This window comes from Carettochelys insculpta, chromosome 21 (genome assembly GCF_033958435.1).
Source record: "Carettochelys insculpta isolate YL-2023 chromosome 21, ASM3395843v1, whole genome shotgun sequence".
Lineage (NCBI taxonomy): Eukaryota > Metazoa > Chordata > Testudines > Carettochelyidae > Carettochelys > Carettochelys insculpta.
The window spans coordinates 15,870,100-15,894,729 of NC_134157.1; the positions used below are offsets into that span (position 1 = coordinate 15,870,100).

Consider the following 24,630-nt stretch of genomic DNA (forward strand, 5'->3'; position numbering starts at 1 on the left):
CTTGAAGTGAAGACAAGCCCTTAGCATTTGGTTGTTTTGCTGTTGGTTTATAAACACACCATGCAATGCAATAGGCAGTTACTAGAAATTTCACGATTAACACCATTCAAATGTTCAACAGAAGGGAACAAAAGATTCCACCTTGGATCTTCACAGATCAGACATCCTTCCAGCCTGGGCCCAGTTCCTTCTTAGTTGTTTCTAAGAATCATCTTGGATGGGGTGGCCAGAAAGAAGTGACTCATCCCCCACCCTTAATAAGGATTTGCATAATGCAGGAGTTCTTTGTGTCAGTTTGACCTCCTCCCAGCTTCTCATGGAAAAGCACAAAGTTTAACATAGATTCCAAACAGCATCAGGTGATATGACCACATCTCTGCACGTCCCTGTCTTCATACTTTATGGGCTAACTCACAATCTGCAGGAAGGTTAAGCTCCATTGTCTCTTGCTAATGGAACATCACTGCTCTGCATCGGTGGGAGTCACACAAATCAGTGAATATGCAACTACAGATACACAATTCAGTATTCCTGACTGGAGCTACAAAAACCACACATGCATACAAACGGGATAATCTTATTCAGTAGATTATAACCTGTCCAATTATGTGTTTCATGATGCATCTCATAGGAATATTCTTATAAGTATATCAGGTCAGTAAGCAATAAGCAGAACTCCACAACGCGATCTCCGGTTTCTCTCCCTTCCTCCCTGCTGTGCTCTGCAGGGGAAAATCTGCAGGGCATGATGGAAGAATCCAAGGCACCCTGGGAGCTGTAGTTTTTGCCCAGCTTCCCGCCTAGAAACCTTGCACTGAGCTGGGAAAAGACTACATTTCCCAGCATGCCTTTGGCTGCTAGCAACCGTAAAGGGAGGGGAAAGAGGGGGAAGCTTTGACACTCCTGAACAGCACCGGCTGTGTATGGAGTCAGCTGTTGGAAGGCGGTGGCGCTGTTAGTGGAGAACATGGGTGCACAAGGGGTGGGCAGTTATGGCCCAGATCTCACTGTGAGAAGCCCTCCCCAGGCTGGATTAGGGATGCTGGTGGCTTCAGTTTGCTGCCCTCCACGAGGGGATTGGGAGGACTAAGGGGAAAATTTTCCTTTGACTGAAGCCTAGCAAGGGGGGTATGTGGACTGCACCAACAGCAAGTTTCCCTCTAAGCAGTGCGGCAGCAGCTTCTTAGTGAGACCCACAGGGATCTGCCTGGCTACAGGAGGGGCACTTCTCTCTTGGCTACAGCAACAGCTGGAGCAGCGCATCTGTCTCAGCCAAGAGGGAGAGGACATGAGCAGGAGGGAGGAAGTAAGTGGTGGTGAGATCATCTGGAAGAGGTGTTTGGGCCATACCATCTATCCACTGGGCTTGGGGGTGGGGAAGCATAGGCAGATGGGGGAAATAGAGGGTACATGGGTGCTGGCATTGGTGAGGTGGGAGTGGGGATGGGGTGTTTGTGCTGTGTCCTCTGACTCCCAGCTGGGCTGTAGCTGCTGGTGCTTGAGAATCTGTGTGGCAGGACTCCCTCCCAGCCCTCAGCTAGGCTCAGGGGAGGAGGTTTGGGTATGGTGGGGGAGCAGCATTGAAGGCAGCAAGCTGGGATTGTGAGGGGAGGTACAGGAATCACGGCAGAGGGCTGGGATGGGGGATGCACACTGGACTATAATTGGAAAATAAGGGACCATTTTTCATTTAAATGGAAATTATTTAAAAGTAAACTCCTTTATTAAAAGGGTCCCTTATATTCCAAGTGTGCCAGGTTTTACTCAAAACTACTTTAAATTTTGCTATGGGAAGAAAGGAGCAGCAGGAAAGAAAATGAAAGGCTGTAGCCAAGTGAAGTTAGATGCTTTTGTAAATGCTAGGAAAGTCACTGCAGACACACGTAGGATTACAGATGAAAATCAAGAATCAGACATAGTCTGTGGGTGATCAGAGCATGTAGAGTCAGGATCTGAAGCCAGTGAATGTCATGCAGATGAAGAAAGCCATTCACCAGGGATGAAAAGAGTGATGAATACAGAAGCGAGTAGTCCTTCTGTTGATGAAATTGACACTATTTTGAATGCTACAATGAGTAAAGAAGAAGAAATAACAATCTAAGTTGTTAATTCAATCACTTTTTCAAAAATCTCACCTGCTTACCGAACAGTACGTTCCATCCAGGAACTACAGTTTGCCTTCCACGTTTCTGCATAAATGTAATCCCGAGTTCAAGTAAAGGTATTTGCATGACTACAGCTGTGCCTACACTACACAAATAACTTCCAAGTTGAGTGTCTACACACACCCTGCTTCGAAGCTAAACTTTGAAGTAGAGCACTACTCCATTCCTGGGAATGGAGTAAGGATTTCAAATTTGGGTTCCCTTGCTTCAAAGTAAAGGAAAATGCATGTGAACTCTCTGCTGGCTAATTTGATGGAGTGCCTAACTGTGAAGTTAAGTTCCTAGTGTAGATAGAACCTATAAGTGGATGGCACATAGTCCTTTACTAGATGCTGCCTCTTGTCTTTCTTGTGTGGTTATGGTTCCAGCAAACAAAGGAGCAAGTGTGGGCAATTTATCAATATTCCCTTTCTCAATTGGCACAAAATTGATAAGGAGACTAAAGAGCATCAGCAAACAAAACAGCATAACAATTTGATGATTGCTGCAGAACACCTAAAACAGGCTATAACAAAGACCAAAAAAAACGCTGATAGACATTATCATATAAAACAAAAACCCATAACTTGAAACACACATTATCCAATCTGTGTCTGAAGCTTTCCTTGTCTGTGGAAAACAATGTACAGCATTGTATGGAGACCATGAAGATGTACAGACTTTAAAATGTTCAGCAACCTCAGCTGTGGATGTAGCAGGCAATTGTGGCAACTTCTTAGCAGCACTGCAAATGGTAGCCAGACATGACCCTATTCTGCATGATCATATATTCAGCATTGGTTTGAAAAACCATAATGCCAAATATACCTCAGCAAGAATTCAGAAGGAACTAATAAACATAATTGGTTATGGTGTTATTCATCAAAAGCTACCTGAAGAGATAAAACCTTCATCTTTCTTCAGGATCTTGGCTGATGAAACATCTCATCATGATAAATAAGAGCCCCTTTGAAATGCTCTGCTGCTCTGCACAGTTGGCTGGGGCCAGCACTGTGGTCCAAGCAGTGCTAAGGGCTGCTGCCCTAGGTCCAGCCCCTTCTGCTCTTGACCCTGCCTCTTCCAGAGCCACAGAACAGAGACCTCCCTCCCACCTTGCCTCATGGCCCCATTGCTGGACCAGTAAGACAATAGGTAAAACTCAACTGTTTTCATCTATGGCTGCTGGTGTCATTAAAAAGTTGGTAGAGAATGTGGACATACGAAAGGGCCTTTCAGAACCAGTTTAAAGGAAGAGGTAAAGATCGTAGGACAACTGTTCAAGCAAGCACAGATCTACTTAAATCCGTGGAGTGCACTGATTTACACCAGTTGAGGACCTTCTCCTTTAATGCATCTGTTTCAATAAAGGTCATCACTAGAGCCATGCTCTTCCTATTCACCTGCTTCTGAGGAGTCACTGCTAGTTTAAACTGGGTTTTCATTTGAAATTTCAGTTTCCTGAAGTGGGGTTCCAAAGAGGCTGGAGAGAGGCTGTTCTCAGTAGTGACAGATGGCAGAACAAGGAGCAATGGTCTCAAGTTACAGTGGGGGAGGTCTAGGTTGGATATTAGGAAAAAATATTTCACTGGGAGTGGTGAAGCACTGGAATGAGTTACCTAGACAGGTGGTGGAATCTCCATCCCTAGAAGGTTCTTAAGTCTTGGCTTGATAAAGCCCTGGCTGGGATGATTTAGTTGTGGTTCATCCTGCTTTCGGCAGGGGGCTGGACTTGACCTCGTGAGGTATCTTCCAGCTCTAGCATTCTATGATGGTATGATTCTATGAAATATGGCAGCAAGCCCCAAGTCAGTCAAAGGTACAGTAGAAGTGGATAGGAATCACAAGAAAGTGGAATAAATTTCTGGAGCACTAATAATGAGATTTCGAATGTTAACAAACTCCAGGCAAGTCCAACAGGGAATAGTTACCTCATTGTGTTGTACATCTTGACTGGTGTGTTCTGCCAGGTGCCATTGAACATATTCCTGCAAATTAAATCCAAATGTCAAGGAGATTTAAATATTATAAAAACTTTACACTAAAAATCACCCAGTCCAATCTCTAGACATTTTTAAATATGCAAACCATACAACAAAGAAACAAACCCAGCAATTTTTCCTCACAACAAAACAAAACAAAAACTAGCCCAAGTTGGTGTCATCCATTGATTTTATAACCATTCTCTCTACTCCATTATCCTAATCATTAATAAAAATACTGAAGTGTCTCATACCCACAACAGACAGCTATGGGACCCCACTAGATATACACTTCCAGCTTGACAGCAAACTATTGATCTCTAGCCTCAGAGGAGTAGCTGTGTTACTCTGTAGCTGCACCAAAATGCCCAAGCAGTCTGTAGCACCTTAAACACTAACGATTTTATTAATTAGGTAATGAGTTTCATGGGTAAGACCCACTTCCTCAGATTTGGATTTAGATTTCATCTGATGAAGAGGGCCCTAGCCATGAAAGCTCATTACCTAATAAATAACATAAAATTGTTAGTCTTTAAGATGTTACAGGGTTGCTTGTTTTTTATTGCTTTCTACTGTGAGTCTTTTACCCAGTTCTGTATTCACCTTGTAAGTGTTTTCTCTAGACCACATTTCCTGCTTTGCTTAGGAGAATGTCACACTGTCAAAAGCATTGCTAAAATAAAGATATAGGTCTTAAGCTTTGACACTAGCCACAACTTAACATTGCTTAACTTTAATAAGTGTACTTAACAGGTACTAAGAACAACAAAAAGTCTGCAGATAAGTGATAAGTGTTAACAAGCGGGGAGATAAGGAAGTTCTGTTGGCAGAGCTTCCCCCCACCCCTGCTCTCTTCTTTCTCTCTTCTTTGTTTTAAACTATAACTATATACAGTAAAAGATTTCTAAGAACAGTTCTTAAAAACTAGCAACTATTGAAACAAATAAAGGGTTTTATTTTTTCAGATGCTGGAGCCGAAGTGAAGTCCGTCTGCAGCCGCAGGCGGTTGAGAGGAACTGGCACAAACCAGATTGCACAGGTGACTGAAAGCATGCGAAGGACCAGCGCGCTCCTACGCATGCACGAGCCGACAACATACAGCTTGGAAATCTCTGATCTGTGGTGCCGGGGCGAGCCCGACACCTAATGTGGAGCACTGTAGTGAGCCGCTGTGGCCTCCCGCTGACTCAGAGGCAGAGGAGGCTGCCCAGAGGCCCTGGTGGGCGGGCCCGGAGCCAGAACACCAATGGTCTGCCCCTCAGAGGGCGGGGCCTACATCCAGAACGGCCAAGGGCAGAGCTCGGGACCCATTAAAGCCTGGGCCTCCAGGCTGGGACGGAGCGCCTTCATGGGCTCCTGGACGCCGGGGCAGAGAGCCCACTGCCACCGCCCGGCCAGTCGGGAGGAGCAAGCCTCCAGCAGCCCAGACCAGCCAGGACAGCTATGGATCCGGATGCCCCAGGGGACCTACCCGGACTTCCCAAATCTGCCAGGACCCTCACGCCAGTGGAGGACCCCCTCCTTGGAGGAAACCCCAGGCCCAGCCAGACAGGCGGGGGCTAGCAACCACGAGGCCCCAGGAGCAGCCTGCCCCGGAGTTCCAGTGGACCCCTACAGCCCCCAGTCCCAGGATCGCCTCGGACCCACCGTGCTACCGCCACCGAACTACCCCAACGATATGGAGATGGCCGACTGGCCGGAGCCCCCAAAGGTACACGATTTGGAGGGGGCTGATCCCTCCGGACCCCCTGACCAGGTGGACTGGGACCTTCCCCCAATGGAGGTGGGGGTAGGAAGTGGCCCGGGGAACGCTGCACCAGAACCCATGGTGGTGTGTTGCGGCCTGGATCCCCACCTCTGTGGTCGTGTGTAAGTGACCCGCACAGCTACGGGCCGGGTCGCAGTGGTGTGGGTGGGCCTGCGACCCCCTACACCCTCCCTGACGGGGTAAGCCCTCGCTGGGCTTGTTCCTCAACCCTTGTGCTGCTGCCCCGCCCTGAACTGAGGGCTGGGCTTGTGCTACAAACCTTGGGCTGCTGCCCCACACTGAACTGAGGGCTGGGCTTCCCAGGACAGCCGGGGTGGCTGCGGTCCCGTCCGTAGCTACGGGCACTGCCATAGCCCTGGGCGCCTACAAGCACCCATGGGGACCACTCGAAGAAGAACTTCGTTTTATTTGTTTTAAACCTGCTGCCCATTAATTTCATGTGGTGTTCCCTAGTTCTTAAATTATGGGAACAAGTAAATAATTCTTCCTTATTCACTTTCTCCACACCACTCATGATTTTATATATATCTATCATATCCCCACGTAGTCTCCTCTTTTCTAAGATGAAAAGTCCTAATCTCTTTACTTTCTCTTCATATGGGACCCATTTTAATGCCCTAATCATTTAGCTGCCCTTTTCTGAACATTTTCTATTGCCAAAATATACTTTTTGCAATGAGGGGACCGTAGCTGTACACAGTATTCAAGATGTGAGTGTACCATGGTTTTATAGCAGGGCAATAAGATATTTTCCATCTTATTCTCTATCCCTGCCAACCCCCGAGAGATCAGTTTTGTGTATCCTTATCAGACGTGCTAAATCGAACTCTGGAAGTTCAACCCTGACCGGGTGGATCTTCCTGGAAGTGAAGACAAGCCCTTAGCATTTGGTTGTTTTGCTGTTGGTTTATAAACACACCATGCAATGCAATAGGCAGTTACTAGAAATTTCACGATTAACACCATTCAGATGTTCAACAGAAGGGAACAAAAGATTCCACCTTGGATCTTCACAGATCAGACGTCCTTCCAGCCTGGGCCCAGTTCCTTCTTAGTTGTTTCTAAGAATCATCTTGGATGGGGTGGCCAGAAAGAAGTGACTCATCCCCCACCCTTAATAAGGATTTGCATAATGCAGGAGTTCTTTGTGTCAGTTTGACCTCCTCCCAGCTTCTCATGGAAAAGCACAAAGTTTAACATAGATTCCAAACAGCATCAGGTGATATGACCACGTCTCTGCACGTCCCTGTCTTCATACTTTATGGGCTAACTCACAATCTGCAGAAAGGTTAAGCTCCATTGTCTCTTGCTAATGGAACATCACTGCTCTGCATCGGTGGGAGTCACACAAATCAGCGAATATGCAACTACAGATACAAAATTCAGTATTCCTGACTGGAGCTACAAAAACCATACATGCATACAAACAGGATAATCTTATTCGGTAGATTATAACCTTTCCAATTATGTGTTTCACGATGCATCTCATAGGAATATTCTTATAAGTATATCAGGTCAGTAAGCAATAAGCAGAACTCCACAACGTGATGTCCAGTTTCTCTCCCTTCCTCCCTGCTGTTCTGTGCAGGGGAAAATCTGCAGGGCATGATGGAAGAATCCAAGGCACCCTGGGAGCTGTAGTTTTTGGCCAGCTTCCCGCCTAGAAACCTTGCACTGAGCTGGGAAAAGACTACATTTCCCAGCATGCCTTTGGCTGCTAGCAACCGTAAAGGGAGGGGCAAGAGGGGGAAGCTTTGAGACTCCTGAACAGCACTGGCTGTGTATGGAGTCAGCTGTTGGAAGGGGGTGGCGCTGTTAGTGGAGAACATGGGTGCACAAGGGGTGTGCAGTTATGGCCCAGATCTCACTGTGAGAAGCCCTCCCCAGGCTGGATTAGGGATGCTGGTGGCTTCAGTTTGCTGCCCTCCAAGAGGGGATTGGGAGGACTGAGGGGAAAATTTTCCTTTGACTGAAGCCTAGCAAGGGGGTATGTGGACTGCACCAACAGCAGGTTTCCCTCCAAGCAGTGCGGCAGCAGCTTCTTAGTGAGACCCACAGGGATCTGCCTGGCTACAGGAGGGGCACTTCTCTCTTGGCTACAGCAACAGCTGGAGCAGCGCATCTGTCTCAGCCAAGAGGGAGAGGACATGAGCAGGAGGGAGGAAGTAAGTGGTGGTGAGATCATCTGGAAGAGGTGTTTGGGCCATACCATCTATCCACTGGGCTTGGGGGTGGGGAAGCATAAGCAGATGGGGGAAATAGAGGGTACATGGGTGCTGGCATTGGTGAGGTGGGAGTGGGGATGGGGTGTTTGTGCTGTGTCCTCTGACTCCCAGCTGGGCTGTAGCTGCTGGTGCTTGAGAATCTGTGTGGCAGGACTCCCTCCCAGCCCTCAGCTAGGCTCAGGGGAGGAGGTTTGGGTATGGTGGGGGAGCAGCATTGAAGGCAGCAAGCTGGGATTGTGAGGGGAGGTACAGGAATCACGGCAGAGGGCTGGGATGGGGGTTGCACACTGGACTCTAATTGGAAAATAAGGGACCATTTTTCATTTAAATGGAAATTATTTAAAAGTAAACTCCTTTATTAAAAGGGTCCCTTATATTCCAAGTGTGCCAGGTTTTACTCAAAACTACTTTAAATTTTGCTATGGGAAGAAAGGAGCAGCAGCAAAGAAAATGAAAGGCTGTAGCCAAGTGAAGTTAGATGCTTTTGTAAATGCTAGGAAAGTCACTGCAGAGACACGTAGGATTACAGACGAAAATCAAGAATCAGACATAGTCTGTGGGCGATCAGAGCATGTAGAGTCAGGATCTGAAGCCAGTGAATGTCATGCAGATGAAGAAAGCCATTCACCAGAGATGAAAAGAGTGATGAATACAGAAGCGGGTAGTCCTTCTGTTGATGAAATTGACACTATTTTGAATGCTACAATGAGTAAAGAAGAAGAAATAACAATCCAAGTTGTTAATTCAATCACTTATTCAAAAATCCCACCTGCTTACCGAACAGTACGTTCCATCCAGGAACTACAGTTTGCCTTCCACGTTTCTGCATAAATGTAATCCCGAGTTCAAGTAAAGGTATTTGCATGACTACAGCTGTGCCTACACTACAGAAATAACTTCCAAGTTGAGTGTCTACACACACCCTGCTTCGAAGCTAAACTTTGAAGTAGAGCACTACTCCATTCCTGGGAATGGAGTAAGGATTTCAAATTTGGGCTCCCTTACTTCAAAGTAAAGGAAAATGCATGTGAACTCTCTGCTGGCTAATTTGATGGAGTGCCTAACTGTGAAGTTAAGTTCCTAGTGTAGATAGAACCTATAAGTGGATGGCACATTATCCTTTACTAGATGCTGCCTCTTGTCTTTCTTGTGTGGTTATGGTTCCAGCAAACAAAGGAGCAAGTGTGGGCAATTTATCAATATTCCCTTTCTCAATTGGCACAAAATTGATAAGGAGACTAAAGAGCATCAGCAAACAAAACAGCATAACAATTTGATGATTGCTGCAGAACACCTAAAACAGGCTATAACAAAGACCAAAAAAAACGCTGATAGACATTATCATATAAAACAAAAACCCATAACTTGAAACACACATTATCCAATCTGTGTCTGAAGCTTTCCTTGTCTGTGGAAAACAATGTACAGCAGTGTATGGAGACCATGAAGATGTACAGACTTTAAAATGTTCAGCAACCTCAGCTGTGGATGTAGCAGGCAATTGTGGCAACTTCTTAGCAGCACTGCAAATGGTAGCCAGACATGACCCTATTCTGCATGATCATATATTCAGCATTGGTTTGAAAAACCATAATGCCAAATATACCTCAGCAAGAATTCAGAAGGAACTAATAAACATAATTGGTTATGGTGTTATTCATCAAAAGCTACCTGAAGAGATAAAACCTTCATCTTTCTTCAGGATCTTGGCTGATGAAACATCTCGTCATGATAAATAAGAGCCCCTTTGAAATGCTCTGCTGCTCTGCACAGTTGGCTGGGGCCAGCACTGTGGTCCAAGCAGTGCTAAGGGCTGCTGCCCTAGGTCCAGCCCCTTCTGCTCTTGACCCTGCCTCTTCCAGAGCCACAGAACAGAGACCTCCCTCCCACCTTGCCTCATGGCCCCATTGCTGGACCAGTATGACAATAGGTAAAACTCAACTGTTTTCATCTATGGCTGCTGGTGTCATTAAAAAGTTGGTAGAGAATGTGGACATACGAAAGGGCCTTTCAGAACCAGTTTAAAGGAAGAGGTAAAGATCCTAGGACAACTGTTCAAGCAAGCACAGATCTACTTAAATCCGTGGAGTGCACTGATTTACACCAGTTGAGGACCTTCTCCTTTAATGCATCTGTTTCAATAAAGGTCATCACTAGAGCCATGCTCTTCCTATTCACCTGCTTCTGAGGAGTCACTGCTAGTTTAAATTGAGTTTTCATTTGAAATTTCAGTTTCCTGAAGTGGGGTTCCAAAGAGGCTGGAGAGAGGCTGTTCTCAGTAGTGACAGATGGCAGAACAAGGAGCAATGGTCTCAAGTTACAGTGGGGGAGGTCTAGGTTGGATATTAGGAAAAAATATTTCACTGGGAGTGGTGAAGCACTGGAATGAGTTACCTAGACAGGTGGTGGAATCTCCATCCTTAGAAGGTTCTTAAGTCTTGGCTTGATAAAGCCCTGGCTGGGATGATTTAGTTGTGGTTCATCCTGCTTTCGGCAGGGGGCTGGACTTGACCTCGTGAGGTATCTTCCAGCTCTAGCATTCTATGATGGTATGATTCTATGAAATATGGCAGCAAGCCCCAAGTCAGTCAAAGGTACAGTAGAAGTGGATAGGAATCACAAGAAAGTGGAATAAATTTCTGGAGCACTAATAATGAGATTTCGAATGTTAACAAACTCCAGGCAAGTCCAACAGGGAATAGTTACCTCATTGTGTTGTACATCTTGACTGGTGTGTTCTGCCAGGTGCCATTGGACATATTCCTGCAAATTAAATCCAAATGTCAAGGAGATTTAAATACTATAAAAACTTTACACTAAAAATCACCCAGTCCAATCTCTAGACATTTTTAAATATGCAAACCATACAACAAAGAAACAAACCCAGCAATTTTTCCTCACAACAAAACAAAACAAAAACTAGCCCAAGTTGGTGTCATCCATTGATTTTATAACCATTCTCTCTACTCCATTATCCTAATCATTAATAAAAATACTGAAGTGTCTCATACCCACAACAGACAGCTATGGGACCCCACTAGATATACACTTCCAGCTTGACAGCAAACTATTGATCTCTAGCCTCAGAGGAGTAGCTGTGTTACTCTGTAGCTGCACCAAAATGCCCAAGCAGTCTGTAGCACCTTAAACACTAACGATTTTATTAATTAGGTAATGAGTTTCATGGGTAAGACCCACTTCCTCAGATTTGGATTTAGATTTCATCTGATGAAGAGGGCCCTAGCCATGAAAGCTCATTACCTAATAAATAACATAAAATTGTTAGTCTTTAAGATGTTACAGGGTTGCTTGTTTTTTATTGCTTTCTACTGTGAGTCTTTTACCCAGTTCTGTATTCACCTTGTAAGTGTTTTCTCTAGACCACATTTTCCTGCCTTGCTTAGGAGAATGTCACACTGTCAAAAGCATTGCTAAAATAAAGATATAGGTCTTAAGCTTTGACACTAGCCACAAGGCTAGCCTCCCTGTGTCAAAGAAGCTACACATCTTCTAGGCAGTCAGTAGCCAGAGCCAGGCCTGAACTCTGCTGCTTTTACGCCCAGGTCCAGAAACATCACTCTAGCAGAGTGGTTACTTTCCCTCCTTGGTTTCTATTGCAGTGAAAGCACAGAGGCAGGAGGAACTCAGCTATTAGCATGAGACAAACTGATCGAATTTTGGCTGTGAAAGCATCCATCTTGTTCACTGAGTTTTTAGAACAGCAGATACACTGTGTGAATTGGCAAATACCAGGCAATGATCACAGGTAGGTACGCAATGATTTTAATAACGATTTATGCACTCTGAGATAAACGGTGCCATTAGTCATGCTGTCACAGCCCTGTTGATACACTAGTATTGCACAGGTTCGACAGTAGACTTTGTTCTCTTACTCATTTGTCTCCCTGGGTAGACAAACACAACGCTGGGGAATCTGCTGCCCCTGTAAGAACCTGGATTTGCACCATGGATGCACATTTCTGTAGATTCATGTGTATTTGGGTACAGTATCCTGTAACTATATACAGCGTTCCCTTTAACGTTTCCCATTCCTGTGCAGAATAAATTTTATTATATGCACGAATATGGAGATGATGAGTGACATGTCACCTTCCTATTGGTGCTCATAACAAAATTCATGATGCAGAGATTGACCAACGATGCAGAGTGTGGGAGGAGGCTCAGGGCTGGGGCAGAGAGTTGGCGTGCGGGCTCTGGTGTGGGGCCAGGGATGAGGGGTGCAGGGCTAAGGCAGAGGGTTGGGATTCAGTGGGGTAGGAGCTTTGGCTAGAGTTACAGGTTCTGGAGTGGGTCTGGGGATGAGGGGCACAGGATGGGGGGGAGAGCGTTGGCATGCAGGGGATCTGGAGTGCAGGAATGTGCTCTGGAGCTACTGCAGGTGTCTCTCCCCATACCAATACATGAGCTGCTGGGGGAGGGAGGGGAGGCACTTCTCATAACCACAGAATAGGCACCTGGCCCCCAGCACCAGCCCATCTGGGCTGGGGCTGTGTTCAGTCTGGGGAAGGGGCACTGCAGCAGATCCAGGCTCCACAGCAGGTCCAGGAATGTGGCTGGTCTGGCCCATGGCAGAGCTGGCGCTTATGGAATGTGCTGGATGCGGTAGGTCCAGGACATGGCTGGGTTCAGACCACCCCTTCCGCAACTGTGGCAGATCTCCAAGCGCGTTCTCTGAGCACCGGGTGGTGGCAAATAGGCTGATCCGTTTAGCTTACCGGTAACTTAGGCTTGGTCTACACTAGACCTTACGTTGACTGCAGATATGCAATTCTAGGTACCGAAAATGCAGTGCTAGAATTGATGTATCTGCAGTTGACTGTAAGGTCTGTCTGCACTGAGGGAGGTTGATAGGAGCATTTCTCCCATCAACCTCCCTTACTCCTTGTAACAGCAAGGAGTACAGGGGTCGACTGCCGACCCACAGAGAGGTCGATTTCACACTTTACCTGACGCATCAAATCGAACTCCAGGAGATCAACCCTGAACAGGTCGCTCTCCCGGTAAGTATAGACAAGCCCTTACACCGGTGTTTCCCAGTTTTATTTGGCCATGGAAGCCTCCTCTACCCTCCTTGGCCCTCAAACCCGCCCCCAATCTCCAGGCTTTACCCCCTCATTCTGTGAACCCCCTCCCCACCATCCCCAAGCTTAACTCCTCACACCCTCAAACCTGCCCCCCATCTCCAGACTTAACCTACCTCACCCCAAATCAGCCCCCTGAACTAACCCATCTGTGGTGCTGGCTGGGGAGCCTATGCAGGGCAGCCACATGCGCCCAGCAACAGGAAGGCTGGCGTGGAAGTGTTCTGCTGGCATGGGTGAACCAAGTAATGCCCACCGGAGGGGTGTGGCTGCTCGGGTGGCATGGTGAAGAAGGGGCTCTTTGTGGCTCCCTACCCTGCTACCACTGGAATAATGGAACTAAATTCAGTTGGCTTAACAGCCAGATCCCTCCCACCACCCTGCCAGCCATTAAACCAATTAAATTCAGTCCTACTGTTTCGGCGGCAGCAGGATAGGGAGCCACAGAGGAATTTTCACACAAAACCCTTATTTTCACTTCACAGAACCTCAGGGTTCCATGGAACAGCATTTGGGAAATGCTGCCTTGGACAACAGACACCTTCGAAGTGAAGTGAAGTGATGGAAACTCTTGCTTAGCAAAGCAATCTACTTACCAAAAGTAGCTAAGGCTGAAACACAGCACAATGGTGCAACTCATGACATATAAATTATGCTTTGTAAAACAGCCTTTGACCCATCTTCCTTTCCCTGGAATAAAGAAGAGGTACATGAGATTAGTACACACTGTTCCAAGCAGTGTCCTTTGACTGCTGACCCAGTTCCTTTTGTCAGGATGTGTGCTAAAGCTGAAAATCCTGAAATGGGTAGGTACAGCACTGTAATAGATTGCTTAAGCTTTGTCTATGTGGCCATGGAGTGACAAAGCTTTTGTCATAAACTGGTGCTTAACCCCATCCTTGCACAACACAAGCTTTGCCAGGACCAGCACTACTGTAAAGAGTGCTTTGTCAATGGGAGTGTTTTCCTGCCAATAAAGAAAATGTGGCTCCTGGTGTGTGCAAGTGTTTTGTCAATAAAAGTGCTGGCAAACCACACTTGCGCTGCCTTGCTTTTAACAAAGGGCTTGTCCGCACTGGCAAAACCTCTGCAGCCACACTGCAAAATTTGTTATTCTGGAGTAACACGGCATTTAATTTCAAATAGTAACTCCACCAAAATGAGCGACATTCACTGACCCCCCACCCACTTTCAGTTTTGTAATTGACTGAGTGTGTGCACTAAGCAGAGATAATGATGACTAAGTTGCTTTCCAGGGAGGCATCCCATCATTGCTCTTATTTGGAAACTGGGCTCTCTACTGTGAATGCTCAATTTCAAAATGCTCTTGCAGCGTGAACACCCTTTTCAGAAATAGCTTATTTCAACGTTAAAGTCTAAATAAGTTATTTCTGACAACCCTGCAGTGTAGGCATAGCCTTAGAGCTCTGTAGTGTGCAAAAAGCCTTGGTGTGTGTGTATTGCTACTGTCTTTTACTGAATGGTACTAGAAATCCTCTTCCACTTATAATAAGAGATATACTGTCAGCCGGGAGAACTCTCCTATAGATTAAGTGGTAGGTGTGACAGGCTCTTCCCTATGCTTTATGAAAATATGCATATAAATATGCTGGCAAATGCTATATGCAAAATAATTCTTCTAAGATATCATTTGAAAAATTATAATCTACTCCATGGGTATATTCTATTAGTGTGCGTCTGGTGTTCCTGTATTATGTTAGAATTATGAAGCATAAACTTTTTTTACTAATCTAGACATGCTAAGCGAGGGCCATTACTCATATTTCAGAAATTTGATGGTTCATTGTTAAGGACAATGATCTGTAAATGGGTTTGTTTTTCTCATCAACCAGACAGTAGGAGGGGCTCAGAGTCCCTGCCGGGAAATGTTGCCATGCCTCACCCCTCACATGCTTTTTGCATATTAATGTGCAGAATTCAGAAACAAAAGGTTTGGCAAAATGCATCAAGTAACGTTTTTAAAGTTATGGTCTGCTGAATGTGTATATTTCTGTGCATGTATCATTCCTGCATGTGACGTTAGAAACACAAAGTGTGGATCTACTTACAATTCTAGATATCCTAATTGCGGGCCACTATTAACACCTTTGAGACATAATGGCCCAGTGCTCAAGACAATCACCTTTAAATGTGTTTTAGTTTTTTCCTGTAAATCCAAACTGCAGCTGGTCCTACAAAGATGTGGCCAGGCCACCTGATGCTGGAACCCATTTTGCTTCGTGTACTTTTCTGCTCAAGGTAAGAAAAGCTTGAACTGAACACAAAAAATTCGCCCTTTGGGCAAAAGGGATATGAAGGTGGGAAAACCAAACAACAGGGGTAATTGCCAGATGTGAAGAGATGCTCCACTTATGACCCAAGATGCCTGCTCAAAACATCTAAGACTAAATACAGGGAAGAACAGGGTCCAAGCTAGGAGGCTGCCTAGCTTGTGAAAGAGATTATGAGAACAACTGGTAATGTAAGAATTTACAAAGTTTAGCTGCCGTGTTTTCAAGAATCATAGAACATGAGAACTGAACAGGATCTTGAAAGTCATCATATTCCAGCCTCCTGCTCTCATGGCAGGAACAAGCACATCTAGATCATCCCTGACGGATGTTTGTCTAAACTGCTCTTGCATATCTCCAGTGATGGAGATGACACAACCTCCATTTTATTCCAGTGCTTAACCATGCTAAGAGGAAGTTTTTCCTTAATGTCTGATCTAAACCTCCCTTGCTGAAATTTAAGCCCATTGCTTCTTGTCACAGTATCAGAGGTTAAGGAGAATAATTTTTCTCCATCCTATTTGTAAGAACCTTTTAGGTATTTGAAAGCTGTTGTTATATCCCCTCACAGTCTTTTTTCTAAACTAAACAAATCCATGTCTTTCAATCATCCCTCAGAGGTCATGTTTTCTAGACCATTACTCATTGTTATTGCTCTTCTCCGGACCTTCTTCAGTTTGTCCACATCTTTCCTGAAATGTGGTGCCCAGAACTGGACACAGGCCTGCCACTGGGGAAGGAAGGGGCAACTGAATAGGGGCCCAGCATTTCAAAGGGGCTTAGAGCTCCTGGATACCACTGCTGCTGCCACAGTACCAGCAGTGGCGGTAAGGAACTTCTGAGGGCTTGGGGCAGTGTCATGCGCCGGGCAGCACCAGGGCTGAATGCCCTTCACCCTGCCTCTGCCCCTTCCTAGGGTGAGGAGCTGAGACTCCCCACTTTGTCCAAGGCCACAACAGCTTTAGATCCCACTGACTGGACACAATACTCCAGTTGAGGCCTAATCAGTGCAGAGTGGAAGAATTATTTATTGTGTCTTGCTTACCACACATCTCAGAATTACGCTTGCTTTATTTTGCACTTGTGTCACACTGTTGACTCACATGTAGCTTGTGATATACTATAATCCTCAATTAAAGCTGAGTGTTCCTTCCTCAGTGGAGGAATTTGCATTTATCCTTATTAAATCTCATTCGTTTCTCCAGTTTGTCCAGATCATTTTGAATTATAATCCTATTCTTCAAAACACCTGCAACCCCTCCCAGATTGGTATCATCCACAAACTTTATCAACCTATGCCAATGCTATTACCTAAATCATTGATGAAGATATTAAACAGAACTGGTCCCAAAACTGAACCCCGAGGAACCTCACCTGTTATGCATTTCCAGCATGACTATGAACCACTGATAACTACTGGGCATGGTTATCCAACCAGTTATGCAACCTTATAGTAACCCCCTCTACACTGTTATTTTATAAGGTCACGTGAGAGGGTTTCACATGCTTTACTAATGTCTACATATACATCTACTTCCCCCTTATCCATAAGGTTGTTAACCTATCGCTATGTCTACACTAGCCAAAAACTTTGAAATGGCCATGCAAATGGCCATTACAAAGTTTACTAATGAAGCGCTGAAATACATATTCAGCGCCTTATTAGCATGCAGGCAGCTGCAGCACTTCGAAATTGATGTGGCTCGTCCAGACGGGGTTCCTTTTCGAAAGGACCCCGGCTACTTTGAAGTCCCCTTATTCCTATCTGCTCATAGGAATAAGGGGACTTCGAAGTAGCCGGGGTCCTTTCGAAAATGAACCCTGTCTGGATGAGCTGCGCGGTGGTGAGCCGCGTCAATTTCGAAGTGCTGCGGCCGCGCGCATGCTAATGAGGTGCTGAATATGTATTTCAGCGCTTCAGTAGTAAACTTCAAAATGGCCATTTGCATGGCCATTTTGAAGTTTTTGGCTAGTGTAGACACGGCCAAAGAAAGCCATCCCACTGATTTGATATGATTTGTTCTTTACAAATTCATGGTGACTATTACTTATCACCTTATCTTCCAGACATTTGCAAATGAATTCCTTAATTATTTGCTCCATTATATTTGCTGGCACAGAAGTTAAGCTGACTGGTTTGCAGGTTCCTGGGTTGTCCTTTTTTCCTTTTTTTTTTTTTTATAGGTGGGGCTATGTTTGCCTTTTTCCAGTTTTCTGGAACCTCTCCCCTCTTCCATGACTTTTCAAAGATAACCGCTAATGTTTCAGATAGCCCCTCAATCAGCTCCTTCAGTATTCTAAAACACATTTCATCAGACATTGAAGACACCTAACTTTTCTAAGTAATATTTAATTTCTTTATTTTAGCTCGGTACTGTAGTTTGATGCATCTGTTTTCACTTGCAGTTAACTTATAGCCTATTTTATAGGTCATAAGAACACTTATTTACCCTGGGATTGACAGTTAATAGTTATTATGTGGGATCCTGGGGAGGCACTATCACTGTGTATATCTGTTTGATACAGGGGACTGAACACAGGAACTTTCTCTGCGTAACACTTTTATACAATCTAACATGAACTTTTGGGTGGTTTGGTCCTCTTTGGGGCTGTGTTCCTGGGTGCAATCGCTGGCCTTACACCTGAGGGCCCGCCCCCCACAGAGCTGAATTGGTTCAGCATCTGTGATGGGGAGGGGGACTGTTACCCAACTCTCTGCCTTGGCTCAGGGAGACCACAGCTTCTGGCCCTAAGTGACAAGGTGATGTGATGCCCCAGAAGGCAGGTAATCAGGCAAAGTGGCATGACCAGCTCACCAGGTGACAGGGTCAAGGGGACCCTTGTGATCAAACCCTTCACATATGCAATGATATCACCTGCTGCTGGAATCCGTATTGAATTTTGTACCTTTTTACAGTGGTGGGGTGGGAATTGAGGAAATTGAGTAAAGGCTTCACACCCTATGGCAAGTCAATCCAGTAGGGCCCCCCCCCAAGTTAGGCAAAGGTTGCAATCCAGAGTAACCTCACATAACAAATTTCATGCAAGTTTGAGGAGCCAGAAACCAGGTGGCAGCCTGACTCCTGGCTCCCCTCCACCGATGGGAGCCAGGAAACTGAGCAGCACATCACTGCTTAGTATCCCTGCTCCTGCCAGGGGCAGAAGCCAAGAGTCAGGGCAAGTGGTCAGTTTCCTGGCAACTGGCAGCCTAGAGCCAGTTCCCAGCCTCTCTAAATTGCATTAACTAGAGATATATGCAAGTCAAGTGTGCATCTCTCAGGGTTTGAATGCACATCACTTGCACCACTACTGTGAGTCAGTGATCAAAAAGGCAGCTAAAAGTAAAATGCCTTGAATAGCCCAATACTGGTACAAATTTGGCATGTCTCAAATTTGCCAATAAAGCCACTCTCTGTGCTCATATTTCTGTAGCAGTGAGGCAGCCCGTGAAAGCACTGAAGACAGAACAGGTGTCTTCTATTTTTTTTATTTAATACAAAGATTTTTAACAGCAGGTGCAGCCCATCATAACTATCTGTATATCTTTCCCCCAAAAAGGAAGTGTGACAAAGTCAATCTTATTCTTGGGCCTCTGGCCTCTATTCAGTCCACTAGTCCCACATAAGGGCCCAGTTGCCCTCACTGGGGTGCAGGGGGAACCCAGCCCCCATCCACTCATACCAGGTTTCACCCCAGGCACCCTATGCAGCTGCTAGTGGGGAGAGCTGATTCTTAGCACAGCAGCTCACCTCCCTGAGCCACTGCCCCAGACAATTCCCACTGCTACTTTATCCAGGCTGTAGCAGTTGCAAGTCCTCATTCTTGATCTGCTGAAGCTCCTCACTCTTCCTCACCTAATAAACTATTTTGCTAGTCTTTAAAGTGCTACTTGACTCCTTTTTGTTCTTCCTCTATGGTTTCTGATGTTCCTGATCCTTGCAGCTGGCTCCCCTCAAACCTGCTCTCTCCCCCTACTCTGGTCTCCTTACCTATCTCTTCTCACACTCTCCCCACCCTTGCCTCTGTGAAGGGGTTGTTAAAGGCCTCTTATTAGCACACTCATGGAGTCAGCTGGCCCCAGTTAGGCTGAGCCATCTCCTGCCCAGCTACCTATAACCGTCCTGCTGGTGCTCTGCAGGCCCTTCTGCTTGTTTGAGCTCCCTCTGAGGGAGCCCTCTACCCTGGCCTTGACACGCGAGTTATCATCTTTTTTGCTATCTAAACCAGGAAGTTTTCCTTATAAAAATGTTATCTACAGCAAAAGAAACACACAGGATATTGTCAAAATGAAAGTCTTACTTAATACTTACTCTAAATGTTTCAGTTGATTTTCCTTTTTATCTTTATGAAAGGTTATAAAATATTGCCCTGGTTATCACAGGACTAGGCAGGCTGAGATATTTGTACTCAAAACTCTGAATCATGCTGAACTTTTTAGGGTTGCATGGTGATAAAATTCATGTAATTAGGGGAGACGTGTCATCCATTCCTCGTAGCTGATAAGCTTAGTAAACAGTTTTCAAAATTTCCTTAAAATAAAGTTTTGTTATTATGTAAAGCAAATTATTAATATTCACACTAAAAATGTGAATGTTTTGTTTCATATTCTTTATCTGGAAGTTTGTGGGTTTTCTAATTGATAATAACATTGAACACTTCATGTAACGGCATTTTAAAGAAAAAGCAAAAGTGGTAAAAAATGAAGTGTTTTAAACTGCTGAAGATTACACCACTAAAGCAGGCTTTTGCTAAAATATCATAATGGACTTTTTTTCTTTTTGACAGAATACCAGCTGGATTCATGTATGCAACTATGAACAAAGAGTCAAGTCACCTGAAGCAAGGGCTGTTGGTGGCACCAAATTTCTTGTTTGATTTTTGTGAATGTTCTGTGGCAGATGTTAATGTGTCTTGTTGGGTTGTGCATGTGCAACAGCACAGTCCTAGTGTTTCAGGGTTACATCTCTGTGATAGGCTCAGTGGGGCTAACAGGAGTGCTGGACCCATAGGCAAGGTGTGTGTGGCGGCTCCCAGCACCACACTTCTGGAAGGGATGTAGCATCAGGCAGAAGGGGGCGGGGGCAGCCTGAGCAGCACACACCCTCCTGCCCAACCCTCAGAGACAGCCAGAAGATGCAGCATGGTACTCTGAGATGTGTGGCTCTGGTAGCAATATTGATGGGCCTTAGCTCTGGACATCATTGCTGCCTTAGTAGCAGTGGCTAGGAGTCCTGGGTCCTTTAGAATCGCTGGGCCTCCCTTAGCCCACACCCACTCCCATCCATTTGCCTGGAGAAGTTACAAGGTCAACATGGCCAAACCCTGGTCATGAAACAGGTCGGACAAATTCTGTCCCTGGACAAAAGTGCCTGTGTGCTTTTTCCCCTGTCATGAATGAATGTCTGTAAAGGGTTAAACCCAGAGAGAGTGGGTTATCTATTGGCAAGTAGCCAGGTGAGCCAATGTGAAGAGAGTGGGATCTCCTGAATTGATGCAGTTACCTGCTGTAGGGTGCGAGAAGAGTTTGTAATGGTCTCATGAGAGCAGATTGACCCCTCTGTGAATCCTCAGGAGAATCTAAGCAGACCAGTCTGTGCAAGGTGAAAGCTGCAAACTGCCACGGGAACAGCTGCAGAACAAGCCTTGCTTGCCAAGATTTCAAGGCTACGCTGGCAGTAGGCCACAAGAGATAGTGATAAGAAATGCATAGGCAATTTTAGGCAATCTTATGTTAATGAGCTCAGCTTTATCAGCTAGTGTTAGGAGGCCTGTTACAGAGCCTCTCCCCGAGCGAAGCTCCGACGCGTCGGGTTTTCCCCCACTGGTGACTGCGGCGTCTCCGGGGCTCCCGTCGCGGGTGTCACGCGCTTTCAATAAACCAAATATAGCACTCGCCTTCTGGGTGCAGCCTCGTCTCTGGGGAACCTGAGCCTGGTTGGCTACACCTGCCAAGGGGGAGGGGAGGTTGTCTTTCTTTCGTCTGGCCAGAGCAGAAAGACAGAAATGCTTAATTCTGGGCAAGCTAAATGAATCCAGTAAATATTCAGGCCACAACAAAATCTGGGCATACAAATATGTAGGCAGAAAGGAAACGTTTAGTTAGATGCAATCAAGTTATTTGTTATTTTGGGTTTGGTGTGGGACTTCCTAGGCTGGCTGATGTACCCCCCGCATACACTTAAAACCAAGAAGAAGTCCTGTGGTACCTTATAAACTAACAGATATTTTGGAGCATAAGCTTTCGTGGGCAAAAGCCCACTTCGTCAGATGCATGAGTGGGCAGGGTGGGGGGTGTTCAGAGGAGAATTTAAAGAGGGACTTTCAGTAAAGGGGAGGGCCAGAGCTGACAAGATGTGTTCAGTCAGCGTGGATGTGGCCCATTATAGGCAGTTAAGGTGGAGCTGTGACCATCAAGACAGGAGAAATCAAGTCAATTCAGTCAGGGGGGATGTGACCCATTGTCAGTTGCTAATGTGGAGGTGTGTATGGAGATGTGTAATGGTTAGCCCGTTACAAAAACAGTTTCTCTGCTCTTGATGTTCACACCTCCACATTAGCAACTGACAATGGGCCACATCCCCCCTCGACTGAACTGACTTAATTTCTCCTCTCTTGATGTTCACCACTCCACATTAACTGTTGATAATGGGCCACATCCACCCTGACTGAATAGACCTTGCCAGCTCTGGCCCTCCCCTTTACTGAGAGTCCCTCTTTAAGTCCTCCTCTGAAACCCTGCCTCCCCATGCATCTGACAAAGTGGGTCTTTGCCCACAAAAGCTTATGCTCCAAAATATGTTAGTCTGTAAGATGCCCCAGGCCTTCTTGTTTTTGAAGATACAGACTAAGTCGGCTACCTCTCTGATACTTGCTCCCATACACTGTAACTTCTAAACTGAATTCCAGGGAAGTAATCCTCTGTGACCTACCCTATTTGTTACGTACTTTTGTAACACCTACCAACCAAACATGCTTTATTTTTTGTTAATCACCTGATTCTTAAAGGCAATAATTTGATTCCTGTGTCCTGAAGCAGGGTCTGTGTATATATATGCCTAAAACCAATAGGTCAGCTATCAGATTGCAGCTTCAGTTTTTAAGTTTCCCCCGTCTCTCCTAAGGGAGGGTTAAGGGCTTGGCGTTACCTCACAAGGAGACATCCCAAGTGTGTCTTCCTGAGTTTTTAAGGGCAGTTTTCTCACTTGGGTGGTGGCAGCTACCTCCCAGAATTTGGGAATCTGTGACCTTGGGAAGCCTTTTAAGCAGAGCCTTGTGAGGCAAGGTATTTTTAAGGTGTCTTACAGGCCCCCACCTTTTGCATGTGGAGTGTCAGAGTGGGGATCAGTCTTGACACCCCCACTTTGGGGTGTTCTTAGATAGTTCAGGAACGACAACATAAGCACCTCCAGAACCAGGCACCCCAGACCCCCCCGGCTCTAAATGAATGCCCTCCCCCTCCCCCAGAGCCAGGAACCCACAAAACCAGGCAATCCCAGCCCACCCCACCCCTGTAATTCAACATGACTCACCGGAGCCGCCGATGGAGCCAGGGATGAAGGTGTTGCACAAGGCCTCCGGGGCAGCACCAGGCCTCCTGGGCCAGGCTGAGCTGCAGGTGCCGCACTGCACCCCAAGGCTGTGCCAGGCCCTGAGGTGGGTCCCCAAAGCTGCACCCAGCCGCAGGCTCTGAGGCAGCATGCACCACACTGGGCCACAGTTGCCGGGGCAGCAGCAGGAGCCGCACAGCTCCCGGGTGGAGTGCAGGAGCCATGCCGGACTGGAAGAATCGCACGTTTCCCAGGACGTGCTCTCTTATGAGTGCATGGTGGGGACTTCCCCTGTCTGCACTCCCAACCCCTCCCAGCCAGCAGCCCCTGCACCCCACCTCCTCCTGGCCCCCTGGCACTGAGAGTTCTCGTGCCCAGGAGCCCCCTACCCCATCCCCAGGCCTGGCTTACCTCCATGAGGACAGCCCTGAACTGATGCCCCCCAGAGTTGTAGCTGTCTGGGATGGCCAGTTTGCATATAGCATTTGCGACCCACTTCTCAAAGGCGGGAGCAGGCCACATGGTGGTGTCCTGGTGCCTCAGTGCAGGGGTGAGCCAGTGGAAGAGCTCCTGGAAGGTCTCCGTGAACACGTGGAAGTTCTCCACCCATCTGGCATTATCCCATTGCCCCAGCACCAGTCACTCCCACCAGTCCAAGCTGCTGGGGTGGCTCCAGAGGCACCAGAGCACCCAGGTGTGGGAGCCAGGCTTTGGGGGCTGCTCATGGCTTCTGAGGAGGAGGAGGAGGGCGGCTGTAACAACTGTGCACAGTAACCGTAGCACAGCATCAACGATCTCAGCGTTTAAAGCTGGGAGGAGGTGCTCGTCCTCCATTGTGCTGTATGTCAGGCTCTGCTTGGCTTCAGGTAGCTCTGCAGGCCTCAGCTTGCGCAGGGCAGGGGTGTTTGGGAGGGGCCCTTTAAGGAGGCAGCTAGCTACGGTCCCTGGAAGGGCTTGGCAGCCATGCAACCCCGTCCACGAGGTCTCCGACTCTGTTCTTTTGACTGAGCGCACAAAGCCATGTGGTTGCTCCCTTTCGAAAGAACAGAGTGGTCTTTTGGTGTATAGTTGCACACTTGTGAAAGGCAAGATTTCAATCACTGATGTTTAATTTTTAGCCTTTCGAAAGAGAGCTCCCGTTTAGACACAACTTCAGGCTGCATCAACACCACATTCCTGTTTTGAAAGAGGAATGCAAATGAGGGAAATAAAAATGCAAATGAAGTGTTTCATTTGCATAATCTCTTCCCATCATGTTTTTGGAAATGATTTTCTCAGAAAAATAAGCAGTGTAGACGGGGGGGGTGGGGGAAGGTGTCTTTCCGAAAACACCCTTTTTCGGAAGAACACATTGATGAAATAATGAGGAATGAGGGTTCTTTTGAAAAAGTTTTTTTTGAAAGAACCCTGTCTATATTGCTTTTTTCTCAAAAAAATCTCTTGTGGAAATGCAATTGGAAGAGATTATGCAAATGAAGCATGACATTTGTAAATCAGTGCTTCATTTGCATTTTTGATTTCCCTCATTTGCATTTCTCTTTCAAAAGAGGAATGTAGTGTAGACATATTCTTAG

At 46.3% G+C, this 24,630-nt stretch overlaps 2 protein-coding genes across 2 annotated transcripts in view; one reads left to right on the forward strand and one right to left on the reverse strand.

Moving 5' to 3' along the window:
• Window positions 1–13,930, reverse strand: part of LOC142023819 (histo-blood group ABO system transferase-like) — a 36,587-nt gene extending 22,657 nt beyond the window's left edge. The window contains exons 1-2 of the mRNA XM_075015161.1: window positions 13,815–13,930; window positions 10,823–10,879 (exon numbers count right to left, since the gene is read on the reverse strand). Coding sequence (XP_074871262.1) covers window positions 10,823–10,879; window positions 13,815–13,930 — 173 coding nt within the window. The remainder of the gene's footprint in view (window positions 1–10,822; window positions 10,880–13,814) is intronic.
• Window positions 5,322–20,967, forward strand: LOC142023820 (uncharacterized). Its single transcript, XM_075015162.1, has 3 exons — window positions 5,322–5,834; window positions 15,379–15,477; window positions 20,295–20,967. Exons 1-3 carry the CDS (start codon window positions 5,370–5,372, stop codon window positions 20,382–20,384), a joined length of 654 nt encoding a protein of 217 aa, XP_074871263.1. The 5' UTR covers window positions 5,322–5,369; the 3' UTR covers window positions 20,385–20,967.
• Window positions 20,968–24,630: the final 3,663 nt, after the last annotated feature.